Source organism: Sus scrofa, chromosome 9 (genome assembly GCF_000003025.6).
Source record: "Sus scrofa isolate TJ Tabasco breed Duroc chromosome 9, Sscrofa11.1, whole genome shotgun sequence".
Classification (NCBI taxonomy): Eukaryota; Metazoa; Chordata; class Mammalia; order Artiodactyla; family Suidae; genus Sus; species Sus scrofa.
Window position 1 is genome coordinate 101,228,357 of NC_010451.4, and position 23,442 is coordinate 101,251,798.

General features: G+C 34.2%; 1 protein-coding gene across 11 annotated transcripts in view; it reads left to right on the plus strand.

Annotated features, from left to right (window-relative positions):
• MAGI2 (membrane associated guanylate kinase, WW and PDZ domain containing 2) overlaps positions 1–23,442 on the plus strand; it is a 1,324,507-nt gene that overhangs the window by 381,664 nt on the left and 919,401 nt on the right. For all 11 annotated transcript variants that reach the window (XM_021102528.1, XM_021102530.1, XM_021102529.1 and 8 more), the window contains exon 2: positions 6,815–6,931. In XM_021102528.1, the coding sequence (XP_020958187.1) occupies positions 6,815–6,931 (117 nt within the window). The remainder of the gene's footprint in view (positions 1–6,814; positions 6,932–23,442) is intronic.

Here is a 23,442-nt window from a genome sequence, read left to right on the forward strand (position 1 = left end):
TTTGTCTTTCTCTGACTTATTTCTCTTATAATGCCTTCCAAGTCTATTTATGTCACTGCAAGTGGAAAATTTTCATCCTTTTTATGGTTGAGTAGTATTCCATTGTGTTCCACATACTCTTTATCCACTCATCTGTCAGTGGACACTTAGGTTGCTTCCATATCTTGGCTATTGTAAATAATGATGCCATGAACATAGGGGTGCATGTATATTTTAGACTTAGTGTTCCATGGCTTTATCTCTTAAGGACTATAACTAACTTATGAACTATAATTATAACTAATAAAATAATTCGATTGACTACCCAAAAAAATCCCCAAACTATAAGATATATTTACCAAACACTTTATATGGAAGTGAATAATTTAGGTCTCACAGAGATCTTTTTTGGTTCTACAGCTATTGTTAATTAATTAATTAATTAATTAATTGTCTTTTTAGGGCTGCACCTGCAGCATATGGAGGTTCCCAGGCTAGGGGTCTAATCGGAGCTATTGCTGCCAGCCCACGCCAGAGCCACAGCAATGCCAGATCTGAGCCACATCTGCTAACTACACCACAACTCACGGCAACGCTGGATCCTTAACCCACTGAGCAAGGCTAGGGATCAAACCCGCGACCTCATGGTTCCTAGTCGGACTCGTTTCCACTGAGCCATGACAGGAACTCCTGGTTCTACAGCTATTGTTATGGTCTGAATGTTTATGTCCCCTCCAAAAGTCATATGTTGAAATTTTAACCTCCAATGTGGAGATATTCAGAGGAGGAGCCTTTGGGAAGTAGTTAGATCATGAGGGTGGAATTGCAGGACTTATATACAGAGAAACAAGACCCTGAGGCTTTTTGCCAGGAAGCAGCATTTATTCGTGCTGGCACTGTTTCAGCGGATTCATATCCAAAGTCTGAGCCCCAGATGCAGCAGGGTGTCGCCTTATACACCCTGTTAGTTTTCCTGATACATCTAAATTCCTTTGTCCCCATTATAAAGTGTTCTATATATTTTGAGCAGACAGTTATAAATACACCTTTCTCATGGGTACAGGTTATGGTACATTGTTGCAGAACTGCACATATACGCACAAATGTTGGTGTTGCACATTGCCTTCCCTTTGTTCTGGGAGGGCCCTTCCCCCTCCCCAATAGAGAATAAATGGGATAAGTATCCTTATAAGAAGAAATGCTAGAGAAATGATTTCTCTCTTAGCTGTATGAGGAAACAAGGAAAAGATGACCATTTGTGCTCTCACCAGACACTCAATCTATAGCTCCTCAATCTGGACTTCTCTGGATCCAGAACTGTGAGAAATAGATATTTGTTGCTTAAGCCACCCAGTCTAATGCTTTTTTGTTATAGCAGCACAAATTGACCCACCTTTTACAGATAAGAAAAATAAGATCCAGAAATTATTAAATTATTTACAAAACCACTCAATAAATATGTGTTGGAGCAGTCAATTAAAACTCAATTTCCAAATCTACAATTTAGCATTCTGCCTACTACTGCACTTATGATTTATTCATTCAGCAAACATTTCAAGCCCTCACTTCTTAGTATTAAGAAGACACTACTTTATAGAGATTGAAGTGAGGAGAAGGGAGAAGATGTAAAATGATTAGGAAATCCTCTGTCCTGGGAAGCTTACAGTTTAATACACAGCATAAAGCAGATACACTAGTTACTGTAAGGCCCGTTAGAATGTACACAGCATTTAAGAAAGGTGACCAGGACTTTCTGGCCAAAAATCACAAGGAAGGCCAAGGGGGGAAGGATCATTTTAATCCAAAGAATGGATGGGAATTCTACTGGTAGTATCAAAGGGAAGGCATTCTTATCCATGAACTTTCTTTATGAGAAAACATCAGAGGGAAATTTGGAGAAACTGGTTAGAAAAACACAGGAAAGGGATAGTTCTGTATGTCCAAGAAGCAAAAATTATGTGTAAATTCTTTGGGGTGCTACTTTTAGGATGTATGATCTTACATACACTTTCTTGGGTAACTACACTTATAAAGACAACTCCAGGAAAAGAAACTTTAAATGGATAAGGGAAAACAGGGCAAATCAATTAAAAGTCTAAATACATTTATATAGAACGAGAGAGATACAGTGACTTGAAAAAGGAAATTAGGGTGCTGTTCCCAAAAGAATAGTACAAGAAGATAAAAATACAAAGATGGGTAGAAAAGGTAAAGCACAAATAAAAGTAAATGCCCATCTGCATCTTACGGAGTGTAAAAGGAAAAAAAAACTGAAGTATAGTAAAGGAAAAATAAATAAGGTCAACAGAATATTTGAGTAGCCTCATTTGGCTGAAGCACAGGATGAATAGATGGCATCAGGATGAACCAGACTTTGCCTGGTCATTTCCATTTTCCTCTTCATACACCATCCCAATCAGTGAATTACTCTCCCCAGTTTACAAATTTATAAGATGCATATTGATTTGAGAAGCGGTTGGCTCAAGGGATAAAAAAATTTGAACCTATCATCATGCTCACAAATGAGGGATGTAACCACTCTGTCCAGCTATTAGCAATTGACTCTTGGCACAAAAATTATACAGCGTGGTGTATTTCTTCCTCAACCTTAGGGAGAGTGTCTTGCTTTAGCAATATGGCTAGAACAAACAATTTTTCTTAAGTAATATGCCAAGAAGACTCTGTCCATCTGAGCCAAGCTGCATCTTATTCCTCTATCTGACCATTCAAGTCCAGATGGATCAAGACAGTTCTACTGGGACAATTTCTGAAAATTACATAAAATGTAGAGATGGACACCATTTTCAGGTGGTAACATTTAGAGTTTTCTCCCCAAATAATCCATCAGAAATGCACTCTCATTCTTCCTCCTCTCCCCACCTCATCTTTGCTTTGAACCTAGTGCCAAGTAATTTGTGTGAGCTTCACTTTCTTCATTTGCAATAAAAAGAGTTTGAATTAAGTTCTCTCCTAAAGGTGCTTCTTAAACTATACTTTGATATAAGGTTGAAAAGCTTATTTGGGGAAGTTCCCATCGTGGCTAAGTGGCAACAAACCCACTTAGGATATAGGTTTGATCCCTTGCCTTGCTCAGTGTGTTAAGGATCTGGTGTTACTATGGCTGTGGCTGTGGTGTAGGCAGGTGGCTACAGCTCCGATTCAAACCCCTAGCCTGGGAACTTGGCCCTAAAAAGACAAAAAAAAAAAAAAAAGAAAAAGAAAAACTTTTTTGAGGTCATGTTGATAATATGCTTGACTACTTTGGAATGAGAAGTTTGGTCTTCAGACTCTAGATTATGAAAATTTGTTACATGTTCTTTATAAGAAGGATCATCGGCTTCATATTTTTCCCAGCTCTCTCACTGACAAATATGTAATGTTAGAATTTATTGGATCTTTTAATCTATTATTTTATGTATGTATGTATGTATGTATGTATGTATGTATCTTGCTTTTTAGGGCTACACCTGTGGCTTAGGAAGGTTCCCAGGCTAGGGGTCCAATTGGAGCTATAGCTTCTGGCTTATGCCACAACTACAGCAACATTAGATCCGAGCCACGTCTGCAACCTACACCACAGGTCAGGGAAACACCAGATCCTTAACCCACTGAGCAAGACCAGGGATTGAACCTGCAGCCTCATGGATACTAGTTGGATTTGTTTCTGCTGCACCACAATGGGAACTCCTAATCTACTATTTTATTTTGTAAAGTGAAGAAAATATTTTTTCACAGTTAAGTGAAATAACTAAATAATTATTGAAATATAGTAGGAATTTTTTTGGAGATAGGAGTAGAATGGCTAGGGCAGGCAATGGGATGGTGAATTTGACAGTGCTATGTTTGACAGAATGACTGATGTAGGTATTCTATAAGCTACCAAATCTAGATATCACTAAGAAACAACAAAATGCAAACTCTACAAACAATAATGATAAAACAAAAAATTTAACTATGGCAAATAAGATAATTTCCTTCTTTTAATCATAGATAACATTTATTGAATACTCAGTATATGGAATTTTTTGACTTGCTTTAAAATTTTAACTTATCTACCTGAAATCAGCAGAAAATCGGCTCTATTTTTCAGCTCACTATTGTTCAATTCTTCTCTAATTGAAATTTCTAATTTAGCAAAAATTTTCCTTTAAATGTGTATGCATACATATTGTATATATATGTATGTAAAACATTTCTATATATAATATGTTGTTAGAATTATGTATAGTTGCAAACAACATAAAACCATAATAGTTTTAGAAAATTAGTATTTACTTTGTCTTATAACAAGACATCATAAGGTATGTAGTTGCTGACATTATTTTAGCTGCTCAGTAAAGCCATCAGGAACCCAGTCTGTTTATTTTACTCTAATATCCTTAGAATGTTGGATTTTTCCCTTGTGCATGTCACTTTGTGGTCAGAATACATAATAGAGAGCAAAGGGGCTGTGGAAGTCTCAAGAATACTCAGTCTAGGGAGAAAAAAAGTGGGTGGGAAGGGTCTTGACATCAGATATCAAATCAGTTCAAAGAATAAAGAAATCCCCTTCTCTGTGTTGAGTTTCAGTGGCCAGAAACATAGCTGCTGGAAGCCTGTAATCTTTAGTAGGTTTTTCCATGGGAGGGGGGAGAGGGGGAGATACAACCAGTCATTGAATGAATAGATATCCATTTTCTGTTGTTGTTTTCTTATGAAAATTAGTTTTGAGAGGGCTAACATGGTATTTTTATAGTAGAAGAAATGGCTTAAATTGATAATGTATTTTGAGGGTCAAGAATCACCTTGAACTACAAAATGTCATATTAGGTAAGTGATTCTAGCTCACTTTAGTGGACAGACTACATCTGTTGTTCTATAGTTAGCATTTTCTTGGGCTGCCAGAAAGCATCTCATCATTTGGCATGCCCTACATATTAGACAGAAAAAGAGAAGAGATGGAATACAGTTGCTCAAGGACCTGAAGACGCAGAACTCGGCAATAATGGCAGCTCAGAACAGTCAGGCACCATACTTATACTTGCTCCACAGCGATGATGAATTAGCAAAGTTAGCCATGTTCTTCTGACCAGGAAAGACAAAGGGAGAAAAACAAATTACAGAATTTCAGGATTTCAAATTTTTATGTAATTCAGTGTGATGTCAGCAAGTTCAAGACTCATGGAAATGCAGGCCATTTGGAGATGTAAACAATAGATAACTGTTAATATGTGTGATGGTCGTTTCAAGTAACTTCCCTTTCTGATTGCTCAGCCTAAATTTTAAGGAATTTAAATTTAGAAAATTATATGTGCAAGCATTCTGGATGTGATATTTATGTGCCGCCATTGAGCAATGGGCTTTCTTTTGATGTCCTTTTTTTCTCCACTAGTTTGTTATACTGGATGGAAAAATAAGTTGAGACTATTGACTGCAATAAAATAGAAACACTGGAGACTAAGAATTTTGATGGTTCAGTTAAAAATACTATTTTGTATGACATCTTGCTGAGGCTGTGCCAGTAGATTAAAGGCAACTGAAACGGTGGATTTGGGAACTTCAGAAATGTAGCAATATATAGTTTGCAAATATATTAACTACTATTTATATTAAAGGTATTTGTGTTGCATATATGCATGCCCACATAATGCTATTTTATGTGGTCATAGTGGTGCAAATAGATTGATAATGAATTGTAATAGTGATATTCAAGAGGACTTGAAGAGAATATGATCTTTGGGACTATTATAGATGTCTTATTTCCTCTATCTTTAATTTTTTTTGTCTTAGCTCAACTACCCTAATACATATAAAAAGATAAAGGTTTTAGGAATTTTTATTTACATTTTTATAGGTATTTTGATTTATAATTCATTCTTTCAAGTATAAAAATAGAGTTCCCTGGTGGCACAGCAGGTTAAGGATCCAGCATTGTCACTGCTGTTGCACAGGTTCAATCCTTGGCCCAGGAACTTCTGCATGCCACAGGTGTGGCCAAAAAATCACGAATAAATATAAGAAGAGTCTCAGATAAATCCTAATAATTTAACATAATTATCTTTATATGAAAGTAATCTTTGATAAATTCAGTTTTGATTTTGTAACTATAGTCTAGTTTATTTTTCATTAGTTTATTATGAAAAATAGAATCAAAATTATTTCTGTAATAATTATAGATAATGATAATAATTAAAATATACAAAATCTTTCAAACTTTGCCTTTAGTTAAAAATATCTACACATATTTTACATGACAGATACATTACTTTGATTTATTTTATAAAGGCAGTAAAGTATTAGTATTTGTATAATTCTTTTTTGTTAACTTTTTATATCATCCTATTTATCTAAATTCAGAGTAACTTTAAATAACTTATAAATCTTTTCAAATCTTAAAGACATACTAAGGGAAATAGTATAGTCACAAAAGGGCAAATATTATACAATTCCATTTGTATAAGATACCTACAGTAGTCAAATTCATAGATTGGGGGAAAGGGAGAGTGGAAAGTGAAAAAAAAAAAAAAAAAAGGCTTTTTAGCCATGTAATGAGATGTACTGTGGCATTATGCCATTTTAGTATTAGCTCAAGAGTAACATGTATCTTATGCCACAATGCAGACTTCATTCTAAATGAAAAGCAAGAGTACATTTAAAAACACAGATGCAATGGACATTATTATCTTAGGGAATGCTATCTTTTATTATGATGGGCCGTAAATGTCTCCGAGGGTCAAAAGAGCAATATGAAATAATGCATCTTTTAAGTGGATTCATGAGTATGTTTATAACAGAATCAAATTACATGCTTAAAATGTTTTCCAACATCCTTTATTAAGAAACTCTATTTTTCTAGGAGGAATTGTTGATAAGGATCTTCGTCACTACCTCAACTTACGATTTCAGAAGGGTTCTGTGGACCACGAACTTCAGCAAATCATTCGTGACAACCTCTACCTCCGCACGGTGCCATGTGAGTAACGTGATGTTATTTCCTCTATGGTAACAGATAAATATTCAGCTATATAGTCATTGTTTAATTTGAAAGAAAAGTTAAATTGTACTGTTTTTTTAAGGGTGAACTTTTTGGAATAGTTTATTTAAGATATGGAAGTTTTATTTCATTTTTTTTCCATTTTTTAAAGTTTGAGATATGGAAGTTTTAAATGCAAAAGCTTATAATTGCATTTGTGTGGTTAATGACAGTGCCATAGCCAGAAGACAAGTATGATTTTCAAGCTATTAAACCTAACTTAATTCTCAAATTTGTATTGAGAGATATTAATTAGTCCAGGATGTTGGTGATTTCAGAATGAATTACAATTGGGGTAGAACTCCACACAAGAAGATAGGAGAGTTCAAATTCATTGGCTGAAACAGCTATTTTGTAAATAGAGTCTACACAGTAACTCCCAATCTCATCATTGGTTTGCAGCAGGAGAGTCTTACAAGCGAAAAGGAGATTAAACATTGAAAAGTAAAGTTAAATGTTCTAAAACTCTTAAAAAGTGATGATGTTGAGTGATGGGCACAAATTTTTTATATACAACTTATAGAAATCCACAAACAACAATCCCTGATTATGAGCAGCTGCTACTTCAAAAGAGAGGAGCTGGTAAAATGATGAAATAAGAAATCAACTTGTTAATACCTGCTTCAGCTCATTTGAGAATCTTCTATTTACTTCAGGACAATTCAAGAACTTTTCAAGCCAGGACCTATATTCTAGATATATGTCAAACTCAGTTTCCTTCAAGGTATATTCCATGACTTCCAGAAACTATCCAGTCTCTCCAGAAACTCTGATTTGTGGGTGTTAGCATGTTTCTTTTGTTTTAGTTTTATTCCAAATGTTAATAAACTCAAAGCTATGGACTCTGGAAGGTTTATGTTAAGGAAAGATGTTAGCTGGGATGAACAAAACTAATAAGCAGGAAAGAAAATATGTATATGTATTTTTTTCTGGGTCTAAACTACCAGAACTATGTAAAAAGTATGGATTAAGAATGAAATACTGAAAACATAGAAATGAAATGGATAATTTAGCATCCAACCCTATTTACCCACACACATTTTAGGAGGGGACCCTTGCCATTGTTAGCACTTAATGTTCATCAAAACAAAAATTCCAGGCCACGACTATCAAATATTCCTAGATGAAAATACTAATTGATTGACATCTTGTCAGTTCAAATGCTACCTCTGTCAGTCTGTGTTAGTTAAGTGAATGGACTCTTGGATTCTTACTTTAAAGCTTGAAGTTGAGAAAAGTGCATTCTTAAACTTGTAAATTTGACATTAGAGTGATGGGCAGAGGAAGATGGATTAAAGTAAGTGACTGAACTATTTATAAGGAAACGGGTGGATGCATTTTCAAAGCTGTGATGTTGTCAGTACAGCCATGTGAATTTATCTTTTGTGACAAGAAAGAAAGGAGATCTGAAATACTGAATAAAGAATCCCAGGCACTTTATTATGTTTAAAAGCTGAGGGAAATAGATAAGAGGCTGACATTTAACAATACTTGTAGCCCTTTCTCAGGCGATGACATAAATAAGAAGTCTTAATTAAATATGAAGATAATAGGAGTAAATTTTGCATTAGTTAATTAACTTCTTAAATAAGTCATCTCTCTTTAGAGTTACCAAAGAAACTCTATGATGGAAAAAATAAATATAAAAGTAAAATAACTAGGCTTATATGAGTAAACATAAAGAGGTTCATGATGTGATTTTTGGCACAAGGTCATAAATTCAATTAGAAATCCATGAATAGCTCCTATAAAGGAGATGATTGGAAACTTAATGAATCTGAATATTATGATAAAACAATTATTCTTTGAATTTGTAGCCATCACTCCTAATGGCCAGTTCCAGTAATAATATTCACTAACAATGCTCTTAACTTGGCAAGTGAAAAAACAGTCTAAAATAGAGATGACTCTGATTTATATTATCTCTAATCATTTTCATGCTGATAAATTGGACCTGCACAAACCACCATCTTTACTCAGTATATCTTTTAATGAAATGTTCAGACATTTTCAAAGAGTGTGTAGCAAAGATGTGTCAGTAGTCTGAAAAATCCTAGCATTGTTTAGAAATTTACGTGTGTATTCAGCATATCTATTGGCTTTGAGTATGGAATTGCATTTATTACAGACTCTTTGCATCAGATAATTCTCACTGGTTTTCATGTACCCAGCACCACAAAAGGAAAATAAATGTATTACTTTAGAGCATGTCATTGCCTTTATATACACATATATTAGTATGGATACCTCTTGCTTCAATCTACTAACAGAAATAGGTCATGGAAACAAAGTTGTGTTTAACTTGTAACTATGTGAGGGTGGTTTAATTTTTTCAGTAAAAGGGCACTGGACTGAATAAATCTGCGTACCGCTACCATATTATTCCACTAACAACAACTACAATTAAAAAGAAGGAGCAAAGTCTTAGAGTTACATTTCCTTGGTCCTTAGTGAGTAAGAGAGTGTTCTTAGGAGAGGGCTACAGAGAATCCATCCCCATACACACACATGCACTCATCCAAATCTTACTGTGGATTGCTCAGTTCCTGTATGTCCCTTTGAAGGAAATCTGGGCCTGTCTGCTGGCTGATTTCTGAGCTAATCATGGGAAGAAGGTAGTCAGCCCAAGTCTCTCCTGGGGCTTAACTGCATATAACATAAAACCTCATCAGTCTCTTCCATGCTCCATAAACAAGCACTGGTTGCACTCAGACTTTTCATTTTGTCTTTCTAGAACCTAATCTCAGAACATAATTCCTCAAAAATGTATTTTTTAAAAGATATTTCTCTAGGCATTGAAGGCAGGACTTGGTCACAGAGACAGGACTGATGGACATTTAGTGAGCATAAGTACACACACATACACACAGGCCTTCAGGAGATTACTTTATCATTCTCTCAAGTAAAATTATAGAGAAAAGATCCCTAGGAACTGATTCTTGATATTTTCTGTAAAACACAAGCCAGTTATATTAAAGACCTAAAATTGTACCTAAAATTAGTGCCTTTTAGTTGCTAACTGTACAACTTATGGGGTTGGGGAGACTAAGTGGTATCCTAAAGTGAAAGTTAGTTTTTAGTTTTTAAACAATAAATGCTAAAAATGGACCTTCCTACAATTAGATTTTAGGCTATATAGGAATTTTATGTAATGGAACCTCAGGAAAAATAAATAAATAATGATAAGACAAAATTGCTGTAATCTGGAATGTGATAAATGACCAAGAAAATGTTTATAAAGAGTTCAAAAGAGTTTAGAACATATATCAAATGGCATTTTGATTACCTTGATAGTATACAAAAGCCAATTTCAGAAGCAGTAAGTAGCATCCAATAGAGATTAGATGGAATAAGCATATAAGTTAAAGCATCATCCATTGTCCTTTGAGTAATATAGATTCAAAAGTATAGGAGGAAAATTAGTGGAGCTAATACAGAAAAATATTGGATTCATTTTCAAATGTTAGAGTAAAAATAGTTTATTTGAATATTCTCTTGAACATAATGATTACATATATTTATATAATATTTATATTTATATATTTATCTCAAGTCTAAGCAACCATGATTAAATTGACTGCTTTTTAAATATAAGAAAAAAAATCCACTTATTTCCATTTATGTATGAAGTTTTGTTTTTTTCTATGCTTAAAGTTTATTATAGATACAAATTAATTTTTGAGGCAAGTATAAGCAAAGATATTGATTGTAGATACTTTTCCCCTTATACCAAATGATCTGAGGAAGGACTTCAGTGACCAATTTTTACTTTCAAAATGAAATGAAAGGTAGCTAAAATTAAACTTCTCTCCCAAGACCATACTTGGTCATTTGGTGAGATAGTTTTATTGAGAAACATTTTAAATTTATTTTAAGCCAAAAGAAATAGCAGTGTATACCATGTGAAAGTCAGGAATCAATAAAACTAAAGGTCTAAAACTCTTCCATAAAAAGCAGATAAAATGAAAAACATAGATTTAAGATCCAAAAGAAATTACTTTCATGGAGGAGTTGATTGAGGTATAACTCACAATGATGTTTCTACATATTTAAGCACTTTAAGTTAGCACAACTAAGCCATGTTACAAAGAAGCATTGTCAAGAATAAAACTGTAAGGTTTCTAATATGTTGTTTAAAAATCCTCTGTTGTACTAAATTATCTTTCATGGAAAAGCAAATAGAAGCAGGCTTTTAAAATGTTATGGGAACTGTCTCCTTTGAAGAAGAGCAGTTATCAACACACCAAAGCGTACAGCTATGAAGAGTCAATGTCCCTTTGTCCTAATGATATAATCCCATAGGAGAGAAGCCACTGACCACATATCTATTAGAAAATCTAGAATTACAGCAGAACTTTGTAGTATACTTCATAGGGAAAAACAATTTTAATTCTTAAAAATCAGTACTTTTAAAGTTTGTGAAATATGTGTCGGTATTCAATAAGGCAGTATTTTTTGTGGGCGTGAATGAATCTAATTATTCATAATTTTTTTCATGAAGGCACAGTTCTAAGCATATGATAAGAGGGAGAATAGAATCAACCTGTGGAATACAAAAAAAAAAAGAAAAGAAAAGAAGAAAGGAGGAAAGGAAAAAGAGCTAAAATCACCTTCTTCCAATGAAATGAGATTCTCTGAGTTAAAGGCATTCAAAAACACAATTAAATATTTAGAATATCTTTAAGCAATATAGGCCTCTCCACTTGAATGGTAGATTGAACCGTATGTAGATGCAGGCCTAGAACTAGAGATATAAAATCTAAAATATTTTAAGCTAATATATTGCAACAGTGGCATATTACACATCTGTTTTAACTTTAACCTTATTGCTTCAAATGGGAATTATCAATTTAGAAGCTCTTTTTTGAAGTTGCTTTTAGAGTATGACTCACTTTCTTTCACAATTATTTTAGAATCAGGTTGCCAGATTTTTGTTCTTTGAAAGTGAATTTGATTTTTAAAAATAGCCTAATTATATTTTGTGCTAAGTGTTAAGAATAAGGGTTATTAGTGAATAAATATGGTTATTATAAATGTAGGCCAAAAGAGAAGAAAATCTGTAAACAAATGAAACTAAATTTCTTGAGAGACTTATAAACTGCCATGGAATGGAAAGCTAGGCCAAAAGAAAAAATTCAAAAGCTTCTGAGCAGTAGCAAATACTTTAAAGTGTTCTACTCATTTACTCATTCAGATGTATACTTGCCTGATATATTTATTAAAAATGTGTGTTACTGCTTTATAGAAAGTTTTATTAGGTTTCTCCTTTCTCCCTTACCACTGATAATAATAAGATCTAGTTTCATGCCATATATATAAAAGTACCATAGATTTTTTTTCTCTTTTTCATTGAACAAAATGAATGCATCTTTCCTGGTCACATAGTAACATTCACTGGTTTGGCTGACAGAGTACATTATAAGAGAAAAATGGCTATAAAATACGGCTTAAAATGAAAAGTCAAGAAACATTAGAAGAGATTGCATGGATTTATCCATTTGACACTACAGGGCACTAGTTTTAGAATAAAGGAACATATCTGACACAAAAGAAAAACAATGAACACCAACAGTGAGCAACCTTACTGATTTTCCAAACCACATAAAAGTCCCTTTGCTCGGATTTGATCAGCTTTTTTGTGGTTGTGACCCAATCATTCCATTGGTTTTTTACCTTTTGGTTTGTATCTCTCTTTCCTCTTTATAAGAGGAAGGATATCTGTAGGAAATCTGGGTTTGTAGACCACGGCAGATGGCATGTACATTCCTGGGCTTCAGTGGTTCCAGCAGCTGCCCAAGAAAGAATTGGTGATGGATGTGTGGACCTGTTTTTCCACCTCCGGAAAAACCAGTCTTCACTTTCAATGGAAAATAGTTCACCTTCCAGGGAGCCCAGAAATCTGCTCCCTGCAGACTTCAGAATGTAGCCCAGTTGGATATAAGAAGGTCAATTCACCCCATTGTATGCCTCTGCACTTTTTGAATAGAATGATTTAGGATTCTATCAGGTTTAGACCTATCCAACTTTCCAAGACTGTTGATGAATACATAGGCTGCTAGAAGATTATTATGTAGCTGAAGGAAAACTATAGGCTGATAGCAATGGATGCTGGTGTTATTACAGAACTTTAAGGCTGTAGATTTGTAGTACTCATTTTTAATTCAAATACAAATGACCAAAAGAACAATGAAGAAAGAATAGTAATTATATTTCCTAATATCCTTTGTTTATTGCACTAATTATTTGCACATTGCAGCTTAGCAGTGTTAGAGCAAATAATCCTTTGCTTTACCTACTTGGCAACATGGTACTATAGAAAGTGCATTCATCTAAGAATTGAGATCCTTTGGTTATGGACTAGGCTCTGCCACTAATTAACCGTGGGACTGTGGAAGAGACTTTTCATTTGGGACTAAGGAGAAGGAGGTGAAATGAAGTCTAGCGGTTCTTTCTGCTCTAAAATGCTGTCATTTTCTGATTCTGCTGGCTTATTTTATCATTATTCAAATCAGTTCATCAAATTGGCTTAAATTATTCTGAGTATGTAATGCCCTTGGTATTGAGCAGGTGTAAACAGCTTATGGAAAGTAAAGATATATCAAATACAGCAGACACTTCAGAGAAAAATAAAGAGCTGGGTTTAAATTAAGTGTAGTTCTGGATAAAACCAGCCATGCGTTTACGTTCAGATTTTTCTATGAATGTCAAGTTAAAGATGCCATCATAACTCTGATGTTCCTTGAAATCCACTTTCACTATTCATGAAACTCTAAAATATGGTCCAGTCTTAGTAAGTGAATGGGAAAAAGAAACATAATGAGAAATACAAAGCTTTTAAAATTATTTCCCTCCTTTGGAATGTGTAAGGAATTGAGATGTGACAAAGTCTTCTTGAAGCATTAGGTGTGTTGTTATGAAAATGTGATTATAATCTTTATGCTAAAATGTTCAACATGAAATATAGTGTCTTCTAATGTTGAACTTTAATATATGTCACTTATGCAGGTGAATGGCCCTGGGTGAATGCCCAAAATAGATCTAACAGGAAGTGAAATCAGTGCTAGGCGTAATCTTTACAGCGCAGTTTAAAAAGATATGAGAGTCAGTAGGGTTCTCACACAGAATAATTAAAGTTAAGACTTATGTAGGATTGACAGTAATTTTAATTAAAAATAGGCATAAATCCTGCCTTTCTAAAGTAAGTCAGAAATTTAGAATAGGATTAATTCCCAGTTAGTTTCCCAGTATCTATTCCACACTGTTACCTTTCCTACTTAAAAGGTAGCTTACAGGAATGTTGTTTTTTATTCATACAAAATCACCTGCTGCTGAACACAACTAACTTGTATAGTAAATGATAATTCCTTAATTTGTCCTTCAAAGAAAAGACTGAATTGAGAAGTTAATATCAAACTACATATATCTGTCCTTTCCTATTTTTGGTAGGAATTCTGATTGTCTTTTTCCTCTTTTTAACTGTTTGACATTAATGAAAAACTGTACTGATCAGTAAAGCAACTGAATATTTGTAGGAAGTCTGAGATTTCATATCCTGAATCTAATTCATATTAGCATTCACAATGAGGGAAAAGTTTATGATTCCCCAACTAGGACCAATCCCAGGTATAAGGATCCATGAACATCAATCAGAACAATTCTTTAAATAGCAGCCATCATTACTGAGCATTTCTATGTACAGTAAATGTTTTTTTATATGTCATTTTATTGAATTTTTCACAGCATCTCTGTAAAGTAAGTGTTATTCACTTGTTTAAAGACATGGAGACATTGATGTTTCATGTTAAGTAATGGGCCTGGCATCATGCAATAAGTCAGTGGAAGAAGAGGAAGGCTATCCCAGGTGGATCTGGCTCCCAGCCCACACTTTATATGAGAGGAACTTTCTAGTGGAAGCTCTCAGGAATCATGAACACCATAAGTGCCTCCAAAGAAGTTCCAACATGCTCTTGGGGTAGAAAAAGCAGAGAACTCTGCAGGCTAACAGACTACCTAGTGAGCATGAATGGAGTTCAGGCTGACAGTTTCACTGATGTGCAGTAGCAGAGTTCTGTCAGTAGAAAAGATATTATTTGCTAAGCATATATGGACAAAAATGCCCACAATTAAAAATCTATATATGTATATTTATGAAAAATTATCAGGAAATTTTTCAAGGAAAGATCTGATTAGCTAGCTTCAAGTCAATTACTTTCCTCATGACATGAGCCTATTGACTGGTCATTGATCAAATACCAAATTGTTTTTCTTTAGCAAAACATTACCATAAATACTGAAATATAAAATATCTATAGGGGAAATTAATTGGTAAATATATTATTCTAATAATTAAAACCATTAACTTGTTATAGAGAAAGCATATATGCAAGGAAGTCTATATTAAAAGTTTTCTTTCATTTCTGAACTTTGCTTCTAAAATCTTAATCTAAGCTCTTCTAGAACTTCTACCTGCACTTCATACTCTGAATTCTAATCTAAATCTAAAATTCTAACTATATAAAACTCTATAATAGGTATTTATAAAAGCTCCCAGTTCCTCACCTTAGCATTTTATAAAAGCATTTTGTTTGCAAACCAGTGTGAGGGTGACAAGGGATTGAGTGGGGAAAAAGGAATGAATTAACATTTACCAAACATCTACATGCAAGGACTATAACTTTGCCATTGCATTTTGCAACTTCTGAGAAATGTGTTGTGCTTCCCATTTTTCAGACCAGGAAGCTTAGGCTTAAAGAAGTTAAGAACCTTCTCCATATCACAGCTACTAAGTGAATGACAAGGAATTCAAGCTGTATAATGCCGAGATACGTTTATGGGATGTATTATGTTATCTTCTTAGTTATCAAAGCTCTGATTTCCCCTATAGTTCCAAATGTATTCTGGGAAGCCACAAAACATAGAAGACTGCGTGGATATGTATCTACATTTTTAATCTAATGTTTCCATAAAGGAAGAAACAATTTTGAGAATACATAATTATATAAACCTGTAAATCACATACTTACGTCCATAGCTATTTGCAGGAGCCCCATTAGTATCATTCCTAAACAGCTTCCAAAAAGACCAGGGTCAGTAGTTGATTGATATTATTCAAAACCAGCGTGTCCTTCTCCTGTTTTTATCTGAAGTTAACCAGAAAAAAGACAACAGGTTATTTGCTTCAGAATTTATAGCATTTTAATGGGGAAAGTGGCTCTTCTCCTATTGAAGGGAAGGGCCACTTTCTCATCTCAGCATTCAGTAGATGTTCTGCATGAATTGTTCTACATGTAAGTGGGATTTTTATGTGATTGTGGAAGAAGGTGAGCTCCATGTCTTACTCCTCTGCCATCTTGACTCTACTTCTCCTAAATGTTTTCTTGGATTTCCTTGTGATGGTAAACTTAGCTAATCACATTTACCAATTAGAGGCACACATTTTTGATCCTAGAATACATCTAGATCCTCCAGAGTCTCTGAACAAAGCCCTAACACTGAACAATGGATCCATGGCTTCCTCAGTGGAAATCTGGTAGTAAATAGAGGCTGTATTAGTTAGGGACTTTTGTGATGATCCATTTTTACCTATGTCCCCAGGAAGCCTAGATTTATATCAAGTTTGTGGCCCATCCATTCTTCATTCTTCTCTTCATTATTACAAAAGGGATCAGTGATGTTCAGCAAGTTAAGTGAGTAGCCCAAGATCATCTGTCTTATAATTGCAAGAGTAATTTTTCATTGTAAATTAGTAAATAGGCTTCCCCAGTTAGGTTTTCGCATTGTATTATCAGAGTTTGATATCCTTTGGTACTGATCAAAGTGATTCTCCAGGCTTCCACAGTTAGGGACTAGATTTTAGAACTTGGTGAGTTAACTAAACAACTAGCTTCTGGGATTCAACCCAGTTTGGCCATAGTTGATTTAAATCTTCATTAAGTATGAAATGTGTATATTTAATGTATATATGTATAGATGGATGGTTAAAAGAGTGAAGAGAAATATGTTTCATGTCCAGCTGCACCTCAACTTTGAAGGCATGTAAAAAATATCTATATATAATATATAGAGATAATGAGATAGAACGACGAAAGAAAAAAGAGAAAAAGGAGAGAAAGAGGAGCCAGTGGAGCAAGAATGGCAACAGCAGGTGAAATAGTTTGTGATTGCCATTTGGATCAGTGCAATCTGGGGTGACTAAAACTAGAGCATGTAGGCTGGAAATAGCGATATTTCAACAAGGGTTCATGTGAGGCCCCAGCCAAGTACTTAATATCACATACACACACCCTCAAATCCCTTGCATATCTGAAGGCAGAAGGAATGGATTTAGGGTGTAGGCAAAACATCTTAGAGTGGGATAGGTATGGAATCTACGACACAGGTATAGGAGTTCCCACTGCTGAGAGTACATGAAAAGGTGAAAGGATGAGTTTGGAATCAATTATATGTTGTGATCTTTATTCTGATTCTGGGATACTGGGATCAATGTCAAATTCATAACCTGTAACAGCCTTGAGAGACATGCCTCTAGGATTTTCTTTTCTTCTCAGCCCCATTGCACTATCATGTCTTTCATCAGCCCTGCAGAATAAAATGTTTCATGAACTTCATTCAGTAGCAGCCAAGTAAATCAGAACACTTCCCTTGAGACTCCTACATGTTTCCTACTAGTATATGAGACATCACAGATAATTACAATCCAAAATATTTCTATAATCAAAAAATGACAGGTGGTTAATCCTTGACTAAGATAATGAAATTCATCTAACGGCCAATTCTTTGGGGTAAAGCTAGTTTTTATTTACATGAGAGATGAAAGTAGCAGCAAAACTGCTACTATTAAACAATGTAATTAGTACTGATATAATTAATCTAGACATTTAGTCAATGAAATAAAATGTCTTCAGCCCTATTTTCCACTTGAATAGTTCTCCATTCAGATGCCCATGCATACTGACAGTGGACATAGTTGCAAATGAAAATACACAAAGCACCTATGCACATACATTGTTACAGTTATGGAACTTTTCTTTTCTTTTTTTTTTTTTTAGGTCTAACCCTGAAAGTACACTGCTGATTCACCTCTACCCTGTCAGTTACTCTGTCATCATCTATTCACTAGGCCTTTTATCTTATTTTTCCTTCTATCTATAATCCATCCTCCTCCATATCTTGACTTTAAGTATACACCTTGAAGCTGACTATATAGCAAGCCTTTGTAATATCCTATGACCTCCCTTGAGTGGTGATTGAACAGTAGTCACTTCATTTATAGCCATGGCACAGTAAAGATTCCATGGCAAATAAAGAATAATTTCAGTAATCACCATGTGAAATATCAACAATCTGTAAAAATTTTGTTCAAGTCTATTGACTTTCCTCTTTCAACCCTTGGAGCAAAGCTAACAGAAGATCAGTTAAGCACTGGAGAAATGCAGAATAACAACAGGACTTTAATTAAATAGTTGAATTGAAAGATTAATAGAAAAAAACACATTTTCAGATTTTTTTTCTACTTTGTTCAAAATGAACTTTCCATCTGGTAAGAGTTGCTTTTTCCTAGGATTTTATAGATTTAGCAGACACATTACTGGGTTTGTGCTAATAATTAAAATCTAGTCTACCTGAAATAAAAACCACCAGAACTTAATTAAACCAACATTTTGCATGGTTTGGGTTTAATTTCTTGGAAATAATAAAATCTTGACTGTGGAAGAGCTCTATGTAGAGCTCAACAAATACAATGTGTTCCTCTGTTTGCAGCTTTCTTTATAGTTGGGTAAGGACCACATGACTAGTTCAAGGCAATATAATTGAGGAAGCTATAAGCTGGTCCCCTTCCTGCATCTCTCTTCTTCTGCTGCAGTGAATATAATGGCCATATACTTTAGCTGGTGTTCCTGTCACAAGTCCCGGAGACTGTCCCGGACCACATTAAACAAGCCAGATTAAAACTTGCAATGTCAAGCTTTATATTAAGATTTGGAAGTTTGTTTATATCACAGCACAGGTTAGAATTCTGACTAATACAAACCAAAGTATACTTTACATGAAAAGGAATCCTAGGCCAAAATGTGTTAACCCCTTGCTCAGTACTTGAAAACAAGTGAGATAGGCAATTATAAATCTTTCTTTTTTCTTTTGCTTTGTGTGTATATATTAAAGTAAAAGAAAGTCATATAGAGCATATATTATTACATTTTTCATCAGTGCTCCAACCTGGTAGGCTGGTTGCTTCTTTTATGAAAAATAATGGAGAAATAAAACTATTTTAAATAAAATTTATATTGCTATTCTATTTTCTAGAGTAAGAGGGACTTTCAGACATGATTAATGTGAAAAAAAGAGGAGGAAATAAAAGTTCTGTAGTGTTCTGTGAAATTTTTATCTAGTTTGCACCTTGAATTTGTTCACTTTAATTTCTTATATAAATTTTTGACTTAGAATTTTGGTTTATTATGAATAAAAAAAAATACCACACTGTCCTTTAATTGGTAGTTAATGATAAACCTTGAAAATAAGATAATCATTTTTCAATTAGACTCCATTCAGGGACTAGAAAGCATAGTTATCAACATGTTCAGAACATGATCAGCATTAAGTCATCATACTTTGGCTGCATTAATGTTGTTAAATTGACATGATAGTCATTATAAGCAGATGCTCTTCCCTGAAATCAGTTATTGCCTGAAAGATTTTAGCATTTAAAATTGTATTCATTAGCACACCTATATCTATATTTTTCCAACTCATTAATATGGTTCTCACTTCGCATTGCCTTAAGTTATGAAGCCATGTAAAGTTATAAAATAAAATTTCAACTCCTTGCCATTTTAGAAAAAGTGCCACATTATTCATCCTCCATCCAAATTATGTTGACCTTCCTTATGAAAATAAATCCCTCCAAGTTTCTGCTTTGAGGATATTCTTTGAGTTTAACAGTAAAGGCTCCAGAAGTCAGGGCTGCTTCTTTATACCTTGCTGCGGCACATACTTGTCCATAATCCCCAACCTGGAAGGACTGACCCTGCTGAAGAATGTCTCTCTCTTCTCTGATGCCTAGCTAATCACAGGTAAGTATGTTCTGCATTTTCTTTGTATCATGGAAGTAGAAAATGGTATACTATGGTATTAACTAGGGGAGCAAGAGAAAAAATAGAGGGAATAAAAAATAGAAAAAACCCACCTTAGTACGTGACAGCCAATTTTATGGTAGAAGACATACAGTATGGAGATTTGTCTGCAGCTGGCTCTGTTGCCGATCCATTGGCTTTAACTAAATCACTTTAACTTCTGTGGTCTTAGTTTGTTCATAAAGAAAGGCATTGTACAACTCTAGTTTTATTAAGCTCTAGGGTCCTAAATTGAAAAGGAATAATTGGTTGGAATGGTCAGGAGGTAGAACCAAACAGAATGATAAAGTTTCATGAAGGAGTGAACCAGTCTCCCATGAGTGATATTTCATATAGACCAAGTCTGAGTTCAAAGGATTTTGTTGTTGTTGTTTGGTTATTCATGTGTTTAAAGAGGAACTGTTTTTTAAATAGATATATGCTAAATAAAGTAAGATATAGAAAAATGAAAAGAACTTGGTCTTTCTATCTCATTTTTTTATATCCAGAATAAAGATCATAAATTTTTACCCATTTCATGATAATGTTAGTATTAACAGGTATTCATGCAAAAGTAATCTGAAAATGAAAAATATCTTTTAAGTGCTAAATAGTGTTGCTTAAGATTCAGTTTCTAAAAATGCCTAACCCTGCGTTAGTCTTCATAACATAGAATTTATAAACATGGCCCAGTAATTGAAGGTTTTCGACAAAATACTATCTGGGTAAAGTTACTGCCATCACCAAGGACTAATTGAGTTGCATGGAGAGTATTACCTAGAAATCTTTTATGGGGATATCTTTACATATGTAAGTGACCAGGTAAACAAAGATGACCTTGCTATGTACAATGATTAACTGTTGTACAAGTCAGAATTAAATTAAAAATAAGTACATATTCAGCAAGGTGTCATAGCCTCTCCTAATTATTCTGCCATGACTTAAAAGATGAATATTTTATTTGAGGCACCAGGATTACAGGGTCTCTTAATTCTGCAGGCAAAACCACTTCAGTGTATATTAGATGGAGATTAAAAAGTTCAGTCTTAGTATAAACAAAAGTGACTTGCTAGTGAGCCGTGCTATGTTTGTGTGTGTGTTAATATATATAGAATGTGAAAAGGGACAGTTTTGCAGCCTGAGTTATGAAGATTATCTTCCTTGATTCCTTGAGTAGTGAAAGCCTACATCTCCCACAGTGGGCTAGTACTTTATTGCTTGATTTAACTCTATTTTTTGTTGTTTATAAGACAACAATAAAACAACTCAAACACTGGATTTGGATATTATAAATATTTTTAAAGGATTATCTGTAGGTCAAAATGTTCTCAAAGTGAGAAGTCTACTGAACAGTATAATCGAGTCTGCTAAATTGAAAGCATTTGATACCTCCAGTAGCTAAACAAATTAATAAATGTAAATATACTGAGGTAATAATAAAACCAAGAATACAGAATTAAATTTCCAAGTAATTGAGAGTAGTGATTGAGGTAACCGCTACCCTAAAATTCATTCCAGAGAACAGTGATTCTTATGTTTCCAAGGAATAAATATTTGCAAGAGTAGAATTATATTGTTCAGGAAGTGATTATATAAAGGAAGCAATAACTATATCTCTCTATTAAAAGATTTCGGAGTTTTAAACTTTAGTAGTGTTTATTTGCTATTTGAAATTTGAAAAGTACATTATTTTACTGCAGAGGAATAACCATTTTGTGAGTTAGAATCCTAAATGGTAGAGCTATTTCTTATTTCTAATGTGTATAAAAATATACTTTTATCTGTAAGATTGCATAAAGACTAAGTGATATAATAAATATATTTATTTGCTCCTTGGGAAACTTATAAATCTTACATAAAAATGTAGCATTAAAGAAAAAAATTGCAGAATTCCTGTCGTGGCTCAGTGGAAGCAAATCTGACTAGCATCCATGAGGACGCAGGTTCGATCCCTGGCCTCGCTCTGTGGATTAAGGATATGGTATTGCTGTGAGCTGTGGTGTAGGTTGCAGTCACTGCTCAGATCTGACAAAGCTGTGGCTGTGGCTTAGGCTGGTGACTACAGCTCAGATTCAACTCCTAACCTGGAAACCTCCATATGCCGTGGCTGTGGCCCTAAAACACACACACACACACACACACACTAAGAAAAGAAAAAAAATGGCTTTAACCTACAAACAATGTACAAAGGCAAAAAATTATACTCTTTAATTTTCTGATATACAGGTACTTAACTATAAAATATTTGAAAAATGTTGAAGTAATCTGTAAATACATATGGAGTGTAGAAATAGCAAATAGTTAATTTGGTAATTTCCAATTAGTAATTAATAAATTCAGATACTAAATTAAACAGTAAAATTCTCATTCAAAAAGATTTATTACCTTTTCAATTGATATAATTTGGGCACTAATCAGTTTATTGAAACATGAAAGTTAAAATATTCACTGGAGATTTAGGTGTCTTCCAGGGAATCTACCAAAGAATGTAAAGTTGGGTTTCCAGCCAGAGGAAAGGGGAGGAAAAGTACATCAAGTAAAATTGCAAATGGATAAAATTTAGACATTTTCTTAGAAAGCAAGGTAAATTATGGGAGCAAATTATAGCAGTTATGGGAGTAAGTGGGATGATTTCCTGGAATAACTAGGAAATACAAATGGGAACTATGTCTGGTCACTTATGATGGAGCATGATAATGTGAGAAAAAAGAATGTATACGTGTATGTGTAGCTGGGCCACCATGCTGTACAGTAGAAAACTGACAGAACACTGTAAACCAGCTATAATGGAAAAAAATAAAAGTCATTATATATTTTAAAAAATGAACTGGGAGAGCAAAGATGAGGTAAACAAAATGGTCTAAAATGTGTGTATATATTATTTTCCTATTACTGCTATAAGAAATTACCATAGAATTAATGTCTTAAACAACCTAAATTTATTATCTTACATTTTGGGAGGTCACAAGTCCAAAATGGATTTCACTGTGTGAAAATCATGGTGTTAGCAGGGCTGTACTTCCTCCAGAAGATCTAAGGAAGAATCCATTTCCTTCCTTTTTCCAGATTCTCGAGACTGCCTTCATTCCTTGGCTCATGGCCTCTTTCTTCATCTTTAAAGCCAGAAGAATAGCATCTTCAAATCTTTCTCTGGCTCTTCTCTTCAACCTCTTTCTTATAAGACTCATGTGGTTATATTTGAGCCCATCCAAATCACCCAGGATAATCTCCCCATCTCAAGAGCCTTCATGCACTCATTCACATCTGCAAGTCACTTTTGCAAATTATCTGACACAGTCACAGGTTCTGGAGATTATGCAGGATATGGACATTTTTGTAGGA